The following is a 15,952-nucleotide window of genomic DNA, read 5'->3' as shown; positions in this document are numbered from 1 at the left end:
GATGTTTCTGTGAATGGTATCCTGAAAAATTACGCTAGCTGGAATAAAAACTGATAAGGGGCACCAATGGTTTATGTTTCTTCCTATGGACAACTCACAGTGATGGTAAATCACTCTTCTCTAAAGCATTATCCACCTGAACTAAAACCAAGACAACAGATTAGACATCCGTATATTTTGTTAAATACAGAAGGGTCTTATATTTCAATTTTAATGAAATTTTTTTTGTTTGGTTGGAGGTTTTTTTGTTGGCTTTTTTGGTTGCTTGGTTTGGGTTTGGGATTTTCTGGGTTTTGGGTTTTGTTTATTTGGTTTCGATTGGAAGGGGACCTCGAAGATCATGTAGTTCCATAACTCCTGCTGTGGGCAGGGACATTTTCCACTAGAGCAGGTTGCTCAGAGCCACATCCAACCTGGTCTTGAACACTTCCAGGGATGAGGCATCCACAGCTTCTCAGGGCAACATGTTCCAGTGCCTCACCACCCTCAAGTACAGAATTTTTCCCTAATATCTAAACTAAGCATACTCTCTTTCAATTTGAACCCATTCCCCTTTGTACATGCTCTTGTAAATAGTCTTGCCCCATCTTTCCTGTAAGTTCTCCTCAGGTAGTGAATGGCCACAATTACGTCACCCTGCAGCCTTCCCTTTTCCAGAGTAAACAATCTCAATTCTCTCAGCCTTTCCTCATACATGAGATGCTCCATGCCTCTGATCAACTTGGTGGCTCTTGTCTGGACTCACTTATTCTAAAATAAAAGTATTCTAACTATCCCATTTCCATTCCTTATGAAACTTGGGGTTGTAATTCTGCCAGCTGTCATTCAGATAAATAATCCTATTAAAAACTGGGGTTTACTGAATGTGTAAAATACTCCAGTGAAGTTAATTTGAAATACTGAGTCCTAAAGTACAAATTGCCATATAATAAATGTCACTTGCAAGTTAAACATGATAGCTATGATAACTGCAATTAATTCGCTCCTGAGTTTAACCTGAAAAGGTTTAAACAAAGGGCATGAACTTACCCTTGAGTAGCTAAATTGTACTAATTGAAGCACTCCTATATACAATAGCTATTTATTCCATTTGCATTGTCATATACACATGCACAGTCTTGCTAAAAGATTTCTACTTGCTCACCACAATGCTGTATGTAGTAGGAAAATTAACCAAAAAAAAGGAGTGCTGGGAAAATGAAGGCAAAAGTTCCTGGAAAGAGTCAGAAAAAGACTCATATAAAGAAATAACTTAAGAGCATAAGACTAAAGCAATTCAGGAGCTCTACAAGCTGCATGAAAAGCTTTTCAGGGAGAAAACTGCTTTTGTAGGCTAGTCCTATTTCCCAAATTTCACTCAGCAGAAACTGAAGAACTAGCAATGCTGCATTTAAAGGATAATTGAAATCAATTTTAGGTGTAAGAATGGCACTCTGACATGCTTGCAAAAAAAAAATTTATTTAGGTAATATAAGAGGTAGGGCAGTTGTTGATGTCTACCTCCAAAACTAGCAGCCTCAAAAATTTTGCTCAGTTAATAGCATTAAATTCCATTTTCTTTCAAAACCAGACTGGCGGTGCCAGCTCACTTTTCCATCCTTTACACAGCTCCAGCCTTATGACAGCCATGTGGGTGGGTAACACTGTACCGAGGTCCTTTTGTTGCTGAGAAAGCTAATGCCTTCCCATCCATTAAGCCATGTGCAGTTGAACAGCTGGAGCATTTGCCAGTCCCTCCTGCTGAATTTGGCACTGCTCTGCAAGAAAGGGTTTGGTTCATTGCCTCTCAGGGAGAATAAATTGGGCTCACCGGGGAGTAGTTAAAGTATCAACCTGGCAAGAATCCAACCCCTGTTTCAAGGATTTTATTCAGCAACCTTTTACAGTTTCACGTAAAATACAGAGTCAGTCCTGTGAGAGACAATGTAATGCAGCATTTATGCTCTATCAGTCTATCTAGCAGAGTCCTGCTCTTTATTTCCTGATGAAACTTGCCTAATAAATGAGCTTTGCCCAGGAGGGTGGGACAGACCTAAACATCAGTCTGATCCATAGCCAGTGATTAAGATGATTACCTAAAAAGTAGAAAATATATTTTTTTAATAGTCTCAGGTAGAGGAAGAAACAAACTCATTGTGCAAGCAGTTCTTTCTTTCTAGAGTTATTATAAACAAAGGACAAATTTCCTCTGGACAGATGTAAGGTTTAGTTTATTCCATGAAAAGGTTCGTAGTGTAGCTACACAATTATTTCCTCTGATGACAAAACTAGTCCTAAACTTCCTGACTTTGGCTTCTTTTTCACCCTGGAGTGTACATGAAAAACTCATTGTGGGGCTGCACAGAGCATCAATAATGGAAATGAAATAATAAGAAAAAAAGCCTGTGAAGTGAATCTGCAACTGATTGAATAAGATATTTATACCCTAAAGATACAATTTAAGTTTAAGACATGCTCTTGTCTTCATCAGTTCCTTACCTGCCAACTGCACATGGCTCACATTTTGGCCACTGTAAGATTCCTGACTCTCCCCAGGTATGAAGGGACTGAAGTACCTCTCCTATGGGGAATGGCTGAGCGAGCTAAACTGTTTAGCCTTGAGAGTTCTCAGAAGGATCTTATCAATGTGTTTAAATATCTAAAGGAGCTGCAAAAAAGAAGGAGCCAGGCTCTGGAAAGAGTTTGTTGCCCAATGACAGGCCAAGGGGCAATGGGCACAAACTGAAACACGGAAGGGTCCCTCTGAACATCAGATAATCTCTCTCATTGTGAGGGTGACCCAGAACTGGCACAGGTTGCCCAGGGAGGTTATGGGGTCTCCCTCTTTGGGGTTACGCAGAAACCATCTCGACATGGTCCTGGGGCCCTGCTTAAGCAGGGGGGTTGGACAAGATGACCTGCAGAGGTCCTTTTCAACCTCAACAGTCCTGTGATTATCTGAATGAAAGCCTACCTTTTAGGGTAACTGGGGAATATTTTTTTTTAGTTGGTCTGTCAACCACAGAGTTACTTTGCATGGTGCTATTTTGACTCCTTAAGTTGGTAGCTTTACCTTGGTAATTTTTTTTAATTTTAAATCTTTAATTTGGTACATTTTTCACTACCTGTTATCTATGTTAAAAGCTCATGCCCTGCTATACTTACAAAGGGACCATCATTCTCACATATGATAGTATGTGAAAAACAGTATTTTAAGCTATCTTTTACTGTAGCTATTAAGGAAATAAAATGCTTGCATCATTAATTTCTTTTATAGTGTTTTCTATTTTTATGAGAATACTTACTGCCAAACTAAAAAGAATAGTATGTTCTTTTCATACAAAAATTCCCTGTATCAAAACTACTTTGAATATATTTCACATTACATGGGTAAAAAAACCATTCAGCCTTTACACATGTAGGCATGTTCCTGAAATTAGTCATGACAAAATAAGAAGTGGCAGGCTAAAAAATTAAGCACAATGGTATATACAATGCTATGATACCTAATTATACTTTGATATGTAAGATTTGAGATCACAGAGGAACAAATAGGTCTTAAAACAGATATGTGTAGATAGACATTTTATTGCAAAAAATAGCAAATGTCTTAAGAACACAAACCAGAAAGTTATTAAAAGCTTCATAGCAAAATATTTAGCCAACTCTGTTACAATATATAGGCTTGAGGTTCTAACAGTTAACACTACGCCTCAACTCACTGAGCAAGTAATGCTCCTGATATATAAACATTGCACAGTTGAAATATGGAGTGGAATATTTAAAAAAGGGAGAGGGCATTTTTATCTTTGATCTTTCATAGCCAAAGTAATTGAGGAACAAAGACACTTTTAAAAAGCTTTATTCTTTTTGGGAAAAGCCATTAAAAATAATTCCTGAGTATTTAGGTTAAGTGAATATATCAAATTCAACCAAGTAAGACCAACATCCTGTTAGGTAAGCCTAGCAGCTTGAAGTGACATTCTCTAGCACGGTGTCAAGGCAGGGCCATGGCCTAAATACCCTAATGAAATACATGAAAACCTTCTGATATTGCACATTCAAATTCTCCTTCTCTTTAGCAATAGCCTACAACTGTCAACTCTGAAGCCTGCTTTGCTGAGAAAAACATTGTTGTAAATGTCACTTCCTTTTGGAAAATCTTGTAATGCAAATTGCCACAGCTAAGCCTTCAGTGAACCATTACACCAATATTTATGTGAAATATATAAATCAAAATTTTAGGCAAGAGGCTTTTTTACAATATTAGTACACAAATTGTATGCTTTGTATCAGTATTTTGAACATCGAGATCTAGTTATTTAGCTTCTCGCTATAGTAATAAGAGGCAATATATTAATTTTCCATTATTGTCTTCAGATGCATGCCCCAATATCATCTTATTATACATCGTTTCTAAAATCCAGTCAGCATTCATCATGTTCCTATGATTTTAATTGAGTCTTTCTATCCTGATTTTAAAACTGCTGCCAATCAAAGTGGTGTAGAGAACTGAATTTTCAGATTTCTTACTTTATATATGCTTTTCCAGAATTACGTGATTAAGTTACAATGGATGTAGTAAGATTATTGTACGAAGCATAGTTAACAATTCACAACACCGGTATTCAGCTCGATCAACTACAATGAATTCACAAAAAATTGTTTTAATTATACCCACTCTTTTCTATCCACCTACCCCAATATGTAAACAAGTTTCTCATAATGACAATGGCAAGACTGCAGTTCAAGACGTACTGCATATGAAAGACAACACCCAGGAATAAAGGCTTGGATTTGACAATTCCAGTATGTGCTCCTGGTCACTTCCCATTCTAGACCACGAGCTCTGTTTTCAGACTCTTGCAGTCTTTAAAGAAAGACAACTTGCAAGTAAATTGAGCTTTTTTTCCTAATGCAGTCTCCTGGAGTCAAAGTGATAAAAAGTAACATGCTTATATAGAACAAAAGAAATAATGATTTGGGAATAATTGGAATCAGTGGCAACAAAACTGTCTGAGCAATGATAATGTACAGTATTGCAGCTGTATGTTACTACAACAAGAAACCCGGTATTACGAAGGTGCAGATTTCTGTTCACACAAGCCAGTTTTAATGGGCTATTAAGCATTTGGTTAAAAACAGGCTGGTACAGTCTCACTGAAAATGAAACACTTGTCAAAATGCTTTTTTAAAAAATACTGTATGACATCATCTAAATTGTTTAAAATCTTGTTTCAATATTAAAATCTTGTTTCAGAAGTTCCTCGCTTCAGGTTGTTACTCAAAAACTCATCATGTTCAAAACTCAAATTATTATGAGATCTTGATATCATAAGAAGCTTTTCCTTATTTGTAAAGTCTTTCTTGACTGCTGCTTGTGGCACAAGTAACCTATCCATTGGATCCTCTTTGTTTTCTAGCTTCATATATCCTTTACTGTTGCTTCGATCCAGTCTGGGCCAGCTGGGGTGTTTCCTTTGTTCAGCTTGGACGGTGAGCATAGATGGACCCCTGTCCAAGTCCAAGGACTTAGAATGTGAAGATAAAAGATGCAAAGATGTGTTGGAACCGAACTGTTTCCTGGCAGCACCAGGAGATAAAAGCTTTCCTGTGCTTGGTCCAAGAGTCATAGAAGATTTGAACTGATCAGATGGAGTGTCCACAAACGAATTGTGTCGTGGCAGCATGGGAACAGCCGGTCTGTAGGATTCATTGGTATCAGTTAGTGGAATGGCCAGAGAATCCATTGACAGATTTCTAGACTGACCCCTAGTGATCTCCGAGTCCTCAGTTATGTTGTCTATACTGGGTTCATCAATAACACAGTTATTCAGTTTAATTACTGGCAGTGTGAAAGCACTAATAGAAGATGATACAATGGATTTTGTTTCACACTTTATAGAATTAGTGCTTTTGTCATCTGAAGCCTTGCTGGAGTGAGGGTAAAGTCCAAAGACTGAACCAGATTGTTCAGTCAGCAGAGGTGGCAGGAGGCTACTAGTGGTTCTTTCTTCATTTAGGATAATCTCATCTTCTTCAGCAGAACTATCCATTCTAAGACTACTCTTGAAGCCAGAGAAAGGCGCAACCGTGTTCGCAGCCAGATGTGATGCACATGAGCTCCCACTGTGCCTGAGTTCTCCTTCCCCCAACAAGCCAGTGAAGGCACCACTCAGCTGCTTTTGTTCCCTGATCCTCAGGGTGTGGATGTCTATTACAGTGGAGTATATGTCTCTCATGTGTATTATTTTTGTTTCTTTGTCACGGTTTTCATGCAGAATGGCATTTGCACAAATAAAAATGAAGATTCCAATGCCCATAGTAAAAGGGCCCAGCATTTTCATCTTATCTGAGTGCACGTGCTGTTCAAAGAAGCGAAGTAAAATGCTTCCTTGGCTTCTCAGGATCTGGGTTTCATTTACAGATAGATTATCTTCAGATCCTAAAAGCTGTTCTTTTTGGGGCCAGTATCCAAGGATGGCCATTGCAATTCCAAAGAATGCAATAAGCACTCCCAAAACAAGAAAGAAACCCGATGGAGAATAAAGACGGATTTTGCCTCTGACAATTACTACATCTGTCCTGGGCCGGCGTCTAACTGGTTTTTTCTCCTCAGAAGCTGGTGCTGTGGCAAGATTTACATGTTGCTGAGATCTGGCAGAGTCTTGCCTTTTTAAGGCAGCCAGTCCTGTTATGACTCCTCCGGTTGCTATCATACTTCTATATTGTGCCCTGGAAAAAAAAGAAAAAAAAGCAGAAATAGTGAGGCAAACAAAGGTTGTCTCGGTAAATATAAATAGCATTTTGTTAATATGCAAATATTCCCTGATAATTAAAATATTCCTGACTTTTAAAAAGCTACTACTATAGCTTAATCTAGTTGTGACATAGTAGCAGTTTTGAGATTCACATGGCATCTTAAAAAAAAATTCCAGAAGACTTTTTTCACACAGGTAACAAAGCTTCCACCAGTGATACAGACAGTAACATAAATCTAGTGCTCTTAGTGGTGATATATCAGGACTAAAGATGAAAATATTCATAAGTCTTAACAGATAATTTATCTCTGCACTGGTCTGCAGCGAAGTCAATAACAGATTATGACCTTGTTGATAATTTTAACATTTTAGCTAGTTCCTTTTAAAACTACTGATGCACAGTGACTGTGAATACAGTTCATTCTACATATCCCTTTTAAGAGAGCTTTCCTGATAGATTTTGGCATATATTCATACATATTTATTCCAGCATTTAAATAAGCTTTTAATAAGTCTATTCAGATTGCCTGAATCTCAACTACAGAATCATTTTTGCCTTTACTAATAAAGCTGATCCTCTCATATCTAAATCTTTTTATTTCTCTTGTTGTTCCTCTTGGACTACAAATCAAGAACCTCAGTTTAGTTTATCAGACAAGAAATCTTCATAAATTTCAAATTAATTCAAATTTTCTTTTTTTTTATGAGGAAATTTTATTTCATTCAAGATTTACTTTCACACCTGCTTGTCTATCACATAAGAAAGATTAACAAGCAAGGATTTAAAAGAGAAAGTCATGTTTGGTAATTTTTTATGAGCAAGAGTAACAAATAAAACAACACAGTTCAAGACAATTGTATTTTATTTTACAAGGCATCTTGAACTTAAAAATAGTTTCTGAGCTTAATTATTTAATATTAGAAGTAATGAGAGATAATGTTGTAGAGTAAAATTAAGATACTATAATCCAGGTATTAAAAAATTATGTCCTCTTTGGTAGTGTTATTTTGCTCAGAGATAAAGGAAGGCTGACAGCCTTTGCAGAGGAAAAGGCTGTGTCAAAGCCAGGGATGGTTTAAGAAGCAAAACTAAAGTGAGACTGGGTGAATAACATGAGACACTGAAAGGTGGAGGTAAAGCAAACTGGTGACTGCTTGCAATTTACAGACAGTGATTTTCATCACATCTCAAACTTTTTCTTTTGTTTTAAATGTTAGCAGTGCACCCATTAAAAAAAAAAAACAATTAGGTCTCTCATGGTATGAGAAAGACAGATTCCTTACTTGGACGCTCTCACAAGCAGGTGTCACATAAGCACATCTACAAACAGCAATCAGTCAAACCCACCAAATATGAAATTGATTATGAAATTAATAGGGAATTTGAGATAGGAGGCCAACTGAAAGGACTAATCCAGCAAAAAAACCCCTAGTGTTATTATCTGCTAAACAGCAATTCAGATGACAGACAGACAACCTGAACTCACTCCTAGCATCATCATTATTAAAGGACAGAGCACTTCCTCTTTCTCTGTAAGAAAGGTCTTTAAAAAGTAAGGATTTGAAAAAGGCCTAGGATGCTATGTATACAGCATTTTCTGAATTTCTGAAAGAGAAATTCATAACCTTATTCCAAAAACCTCAGAAATTTCACTTGTAGTGTCAGGTTTCATGTTCACAAACTCCCTGGGAATTCTTAGCCTTTGCAATTAATTTCCCTTTTTAATGCTGCCTGGGAAAATTGCATAGTTCAGTGAAAATTAATGTCTTGAATGCTTCATTAAAATGCTTCATTAATGTCATGAATGCTTCATGCTTTTTTTTTAAGATAACAATTTTAAAATCCCCCAAAGAAAGTTATTCAACACTGATAGTCTTTAAAACTTTCTTATTTCCTTACATGTTTATGGGATTCTGCCAAAACAAAAGATCATTATTGTGTAAAACAATGTTTTGAATGTCTGGACAGAAATAAATAGGACTTAGCCATTATAAAAGCTTTTGTATTTTGTCACAACTCAATTAAATGTAATTAGCTTTCTCTGTGAAATTAATTAATTATGGCATATCTTTACTGAAATCAATAATCATACAGCTATAATCTAGTCTGTTCCATTAATCTTTTCCAGTTCCCAGACCTTTGTGTGGGACAAGGAGTTTCCATATTCATGTGGTATTTTACAGGCACGCATGAACCCATCTGCTCATTTTCAGGGCTACCAAGGAACTGCACTGGTAGAGCAGTTTAGTGCTAAGTTCTCACTATGCCTGTTGGCAGGATTTGTTATTTTGTGTACTATACTGTGCTTATCACAACTACCTGAATTGCACCAAACAATGAACAGAATAAGCTCACATCTTCTTGCTAAATATTTTAAACATACCTCTAGCAAGAACTCCCCCCTAACTCTGAAAAGTAGAGCCAGTAAAAACATACTTAAAAATTACATCTTGGGGTGTCTTTCTGTGGAAAGTCCTCATTTGCAAATTTTGCAAAAACTGGAAAACCACAACTCAATTACATTATTACTTGGTCTCCAATAACTTGAAAGACAGAAATTGAGATGTCTGAAAGTAGGAGAGAAAACAAGATCTCTCATGGCACATGTCTGTCTTCCAAACCATTCTATGATTCTTTGATTTCAGGAGAACATGCTGTTCCTCTGTTAATTTTACCTACACCAGAAATTGGGTACAGGGGAGGAAAAAGTCCAGCTGCAACAATACAGAAACATATATTATACATAGAAAGAGTATCTTTCCTATTTCCTGAGTTCACATCAATATTACTAAATTTCCTTTCATGATAAAAATCATAACCAGGTTTGTAAATTATAATTTGAAATAAGCCACGGGGTTGTGTGAGATGATTTCACTTCATGCTGACAGCTTTACAGAAGCCAATTACAATGAAGTGCCTATTAAGACAGAAACCATTTTTAGAAAGTATCATATTTATTATAAAAAGGCATTGTAGATACATTTGATTTATTCTGCAAACCTGTTAGTTTTGTCACATAACAGCCATAATAAGTGCTGCTCATTAAATGCTACTTCTCTTATTTAACTTAGCACAGTGATTACTTTTAGTTTTACCCTGAAGTCTGAATTCAAACTTCTAAACAAGCAAAGACTTAGAAGACTTTTACTCAGAGATAAATAAAGATTATGCTAAGAGCTCAGACAGCATCTCTTTAGTGACACTGTGAATGATACATGCTGGCTCTGCAAGTAAGCAAATAATGGTAAAATGGAATGCATTTCCCAAAAAAAAAAAGGGACAGGCCTGTAATTCATTTTATAAAATATAACTGTCTCACTGATACAAAAGCATCACAGCTGCCAAGGTCCTTTTGAAGAATAAACTTTGAACAATTCTCTAACCTTGTGACTGCTCCATTTGTTTCATCTTCAGCAAGAACATCAGGTCCAAAGGCCTGGACAGCTTAGGGCTTTAGTCTTGAAAAAAGTAGCAGCCCATATTTACCTCTACATTTAGCTTCACTTTGCTTTGTGCTGTTGTTATAGAACGGCTCTGACACCAGCCCTGCCAGCATTCAAAGATCATTCAAAGAAAGCCCATCTTGGCGGAGATCCTGTGAAGCAGCTCCTGCTTGTTCTCCCTCTCTTGGCATTGTTTGCACAGAGAATGGCTCTTGACACTTCAGCTGTAACCTCTTTAATGACCACTAGCAAGATGTACCTCTCATCCAGGAGATAGGCTAAGCTCAGTCCTCTGGATCTGGAGATGCCTTAAAAAAAATCCAGCAGCAGATAGGTTGTTATGTGGCCCCTTAGCATGAAGAAAGGACAGACCCCTCAGCAGATACTACTAGTAGTGAGCCACACAGCAAGGACAGAGAAATGGAAACAAAGGGAAACACCTGGATAACTGTGGTGGAGAATGCCAGGTGCCCATCAGAACTGCTCTGTCACTGCCCTCCTGAGCTGGATGGGGGGGGGGAAAATAACAAAAGACCTGTGGGTAGAGATCAGGACAGGGAGAGATCACTCATCCATGGCCATCACGAGGAAAACTGACTCAACTTGAGGAAATTAGTTTAAATTATTACCAATTAAATCTGTGTAGGATAATCAAAATGAAAACAAGATCTTAAAAGCACCTCCCCCCCCACTCCTCCCTTCTACGTGGGCTCAGCTTCATTCCTGAATTCTTTACCTCCTCCCCGCAGCAGTGCAGGAGGATGGGGAATGGAGGTTGCGGTCACTTCAACCCACATCTTCTCTGCCGCTGCTTCCTCCTCAGGAGGAGGACTCCTCACACTCTTTCCCTGCTCCAGCATGGGGATCCTCCCACAGGGTACTGTCTTTAAGGTACAGACTGCTCCAGCAGTGACCACCATGAGGTCACAAGTCTTATCAGCAAAGCTGCTCCAGTGTGGCCTCCTCCTTCCATGGGTTCACAGGTCCTGCCAGGAGCCTGCTCCATCACAGTCTTCCCAGAGAGTCATTGCCTCCTTCAGTATGGGGTCCTCCAGGGGCTGCAGGTGGATATTTGCTCTCCCATGGACCTCCATGGGCTGCAGAGAGGACAGCCTGCCTCACCATAGTCTTCTTCACAGGATGCAGGGGAATCTCTCCTCCAGTGCCTGGAGCACCTCCTACTCCTCCTTCCTCAGTGATCTTGGGGTCACTGAGGACTGTTTTTTCCCTTCTCAAATCTGTTATGTCAGAGGCACTACAACAGCTGCTGATGGGCTTGGCCTTGGCCTTCGGTGGGTCCATCTTGGAGACACAGGAGAAGCATCCAGAAGCTTCTCACAGAAACCACCCCTGTAACCCTCCCACTACCAAAACCTTGCCACACAAACCCAATACAGTAACATTTGTAAAAGTATGTGTAGGTAAGGAGCCATGAGAGGGCCTGCAGCCCATCTAAGAAAGAATACCAGAGCCAGAGGAATAAATTCATGCAGGAAATTTGCAGACATGATTAAAAAATGGGTAACAGAATGACATCTGCTTTTTCCTTACATTACACTGGCTATCCAGGCCAAGGCTGCCAGAGAGGCTGGAAGGGTTTCTCTTTTATCACCTTTCCATATGTGAAAAGGTTGCTCAGATGCTCAAAGATAGGGTATTATAAAGGAAATTTAAGAAAGAGGGTAAAAATACCTTTCACAAACAATTTTTTTGTGAGTAACCACTAGACTTTGCTAAGCAAAGTATGAGGTATTTACCTAACCAAGTCAGAAGGTCAAACAAATCAGCAAAGAAATGGTAGATTCACTCTGTGAGACAAAGGTAAGGCCCAGGTAAATTATCATAGACAAACTGTAGTCCTTCTCTTTTACCAGTACATCAAGGTACTGCTGATGACCAGACAGAAATATGGTGTATTTATGCCATCACCATCACTCATATCTGACTTGACAGATATATGATTGACATACAGACATATCTGTCAGCCTAGAGAAAGGAAGGAAGGCAGGAAGCAGCTGACCTGAGGACTTGCTAAAGTAGCTGCAGAGCACAGAGCAACTTGAACAGTCTCAACACATCCACGGTGGGGGGGGGTATGGCAGATAAAAGGAGCGACTCAGAGTCCTTCTGAAGCTAGAAATTGTCTACAGAAGTAATACCCAGTTATCCTTTTGAAGCTAAGCAAATGACAAAATTGATGTGATAAGATTTCAAGGGATTTGAGCCCAGTTGATTCACTGATTGATAAACCCAGATAGAAGAGATGTGTCGACTGCAAGAACCTATTACAGACTGCATATTTCTGTTTTAACAGCAACTGAGGCAAAAGCTGCTATTTGGACAATAGCTCTAATGCTAGGCAGCTTAGGAAAATCTGAAAGATGTGTGTACAAGAACACAGACTCAACAGAAGAATTCCATAGCATGTTTTAGTGTCTCAAATTAACTTCTGGTTCTACAAACTACAAACTATTTCTTTTTCTCTTTCACCTAAGAGACCACCACCTTGATACCCCTCTTCCCTTCCTAACGACTATCATCTCCTTAACTGTACTGCTGTTGAGGAACTTTTTTTTCAGAGATGATCTATTAAAAATTTAATTAATCTCTCAGAAATTATTATCAACTCGCAATTTGTAGTAAGTTTTAAAGCTTGTGATTTCTATTTTAGGTGTCTGAAAGCTTATCTAATTTTTTTCAACTATTTGGTACTATATAAGTTATTACTTCTACCTACAACTTAGTCTTTTGAATACACACATAATGATTTAAATTCTATTGAGATCTTACACTTAATTTAAATTCTTCACAGCAAAGATGGGAAGCAAACTAAAGAATACCAGAATAGTATTTCTTTAATATTATGTTTTATTCCAGATACATTTCTGTGTCCCTTACCACTTAAAATCTTTGCAGGATACTCTTGTTTGCATAAATATTTCTTTTTTTTTTTTCTCATTTATTCTTTGAAAAATTACTGAAAATTATATGAAGTTATCTAAACTGTACATGCTATTTCCCTGTAGTTTAACTCTACGTAAAACTTTCTGAAAAGTTCAGCTCTTGCGTTTCAGTAAAGAACTAAATGTTATGGCAGTAAGAAGCAGTAGAAGTAAGTGTGACAGAACCTCATTTATATTACTGTAGCTTTTCCTATCTTACTATTTCAGCTTATTAGGAAATTTATTTCCCATCAGTACTTGACCCATTATCATTCAAGTGACTCAATTTCAAATTTTAACAAGAGGACACATTTTAACATTGGGGAAAGTTTCCTTTCCCCTTGATAACCCTAGAGTCCTAGAAATAGAGAAGGTGTGCAAAAGACTGTTTACTCACAAAATATTTCCCATAATTAAGAATGCAAATGATAAAATAATGAGAACTGATGACATAACTGAGTAAACAAATCAATATTAAGTTGTATTTAACACATCTATACTTTCTTCTGATGTACAGTATATACATATCAAAATGTTATCTGTGCATAGAGGTTGTCATCTGGCACAATCTGTTCTATTCCAAAGGCAAAAATTTGCAACTTTATAGGCCCAAAGGGATTAACCATTCTGATAGACAGAATGCAGCAACAGCCAAACAGAGGGCAGTTTCACAAGAAACGGAAAAAATCATCTCGATTTACGTTTTTATTTAGCAGTTTAACAAGCAGCCTGCTCCAAGTGCCTAGCACACCAATGGGACTACCTTGCAATGCCTCTCTCTACATATCCATTCATCAGAACATGACCTGGTTAAACAAATTAAAAAACAAAGCAATCAAGCAAGCAAAAGTCAACTTTTGTATTCATGATTATGAAGTATTTTGAGTGCACTTTAACTGACATTAGGCAAGAAGAAAGCATATGGAATATGGTACTAAAAATCTTCATAATTTTGGCTGGGATTTCAAAGTCATGCAAGCAAAAGCCATGGATGGGAAATTGCACAACTATTTAAAATATTAAACCTTTGAAATTACCCAGTGAAACCAATCCATTTGGGTTCAAATTCCCTTTAAGGTGTCCCTTATAGGCTCTAAAGAGATAAGATTAGGGACTAATCACGTCCTTTTAACCTCTTGGTTGCCAGTCAGATTGTGGAAGCAGGGCAAATTGTGCAAGCAGTTTCATAGCATAAAAAGGGAAAGACAAGCAGCACACAGGTCAGGCAACGCAAGAGCACCAGGGTGTCTGAGTGGCAGACATTAAAATGTAGACATTAAAAGCTGAGGTTCCCTAGATGTTGGTAGACCATGCAGCTACAACAAACAGTCTGTATTTGATTTACCATAGTACCATGCTAAATAGTAAAATATTTGCACTCATAAGTGAAAAATAAAAGCTTCAGTCTGCAAACGTCCTTTCTTCACATTTTATTAACGTGAAAGTTATTTTTTGAAATCACCTGCGCTTTTCTTTAGCTCTAAACTAACTTGCAATAATCAACCAATAACTAGAAAATATGAACTAAAACTTCCAACCTTAGAAATAATGATGAATATAATTGTAACGGAAGCGAGGATACCTGCTACCCAGATTCAGGGAATGCTGTGACTGTGTACTTTAAATCACAGAGAAAAAAACCCCTTTTGAATGTCTTCATCATTTACAGTATCTGCCATATACATTAATTATTCCAACTATTATGCCAAGGTCAAATGTAAGGTGAACACCCAGCAATACTGCATGAAGATGAATACCTGAGCTGCTTTATCCTCTTTGCTATTATTTCTCCTTCAGCCTGATCCTTTCAGTGGGTCATATATTGTAATTCTGTGCAAAATCAGCAACATTCAATATTGGCAGCATTACACAGAGCTCGTTAGCTACTCACAAAAGCACAGAGCAGACATCAAAGAGAGAGAGAAGGAACCTGAGTTTCTATATTTTGTTTTCAAGATACTGCTCTATGACTTGGCCTAGATTTGGTCTGCCAGCTTTTGCTTGACCCAGTTGAACTCACTTCTAAATATGTTCCATCTTCAATGTCTACTGGCACACTGCAATAAATCAGATGCGAGTCTACAGAAGTTCACGGATTTTACAAACATAAAACTCATGCAAAATGAGGTTGGTGCCAGGTCTTGTATGCCTGGAACAGCTTCCCTATCACTATACAGTGAACCAAACATATTCTCAGGTCACAAAACACCTGATGTCCTGAATTCCCAGCTCTCTCTAGCTGGACCATCTTAGTTAAAGTCCTAGATGATGTTCTAAAGAAACAAAAGATCTCAGGCACTGGATGTACTTATTTGCGGAATGCCTACATCACCTCTGTATCCAATGTATGTATTAATTAGTAAATTTAGAGATGTAACTTGTTTTCAGAAGCGTGCACCAGTAACTTCTTTACTTATGCACAGAAATTTTCACTTCTTATCCACAGATATGTCATGTCTTTTTCCAAAATATATTACAGAACTACAACAAAAAGAAAGAGGGAGCTAAAAAAAGAAAGGGGAAACAAAAAATGGGAAGTAGCTTTATAAGATTTGAATAAAAGTTGTTTAAAAGGTGATTGATTAATAAAGTGTTTTAATTTTCTTCCTAGAAGAAAAAAAACCAAACAATATGCACACAGGAAAATAAAAGCTATACATGAGGCTTCACTGCTGGTTTTATTTGCTTGCATTCTTCCATTTGTCTGAGCTTTTCTACTAAAAAACAGCTAGGGTTTTTTTAGCCTAAACTGAGAAAGGCGATAACTGTCCTTTAAAACTGAAGTGACAAAATCTGTTTCTAAGCTATTTTAGCACTTTAGTTTGT

General features: G+C 37.7%; 1 protein-coding gene across 2 annotated transcripts in view; it reads right to left on the bottom strand.

Annotated features, from left to right (window-relative positions):
- Window positions 1–1,850: 1,850 nt before the first annotated feature.
- The window catches only part of TMEM200A (transmembrane protein 200A), a 52,575-nt gene continuing 38,473 nt past the window's right edge, over window positions 1,851–15,952 (bottom strand). For both annotated transcript variants that reach the window (XM_027634190.1, XM_027634191.1), the window contains exon 2: window positions 1,851–6,714. In XM_027634190.1, coding sequence (XP_027489991.1) covers window positions 5,223–6,698 — 1,476 coding nt within the window. In that variant the 5' untranslated portion in view covers window positions 6,699–6,714 and the 3' untranslated portion in view covers window positions 1,851–5,222. The remainder of the gene's footprint in view (window positions 6,715–15,952) is intronic.

This window comes from Corapipo altera, unplaced genomic scaffold, assembly GCF_003945725.1.
Source record: "Corapipo altera isolate COAL_440 unplaced genomic scaffold, ASM394572v1 2b, whole genome shotgun sequence".
Classification (NCBI taxonomy): Eukaryota; Metazoa; Chordata; class Aves; order Passeriformes; family Pipridae; genus Corapipo; species Corapipo altera.
The sequence above is the reverse complement of the archived record's forward strand: the minus strand, read 5'-3'. Positions and strand labels throughout refer to the sequence as shown.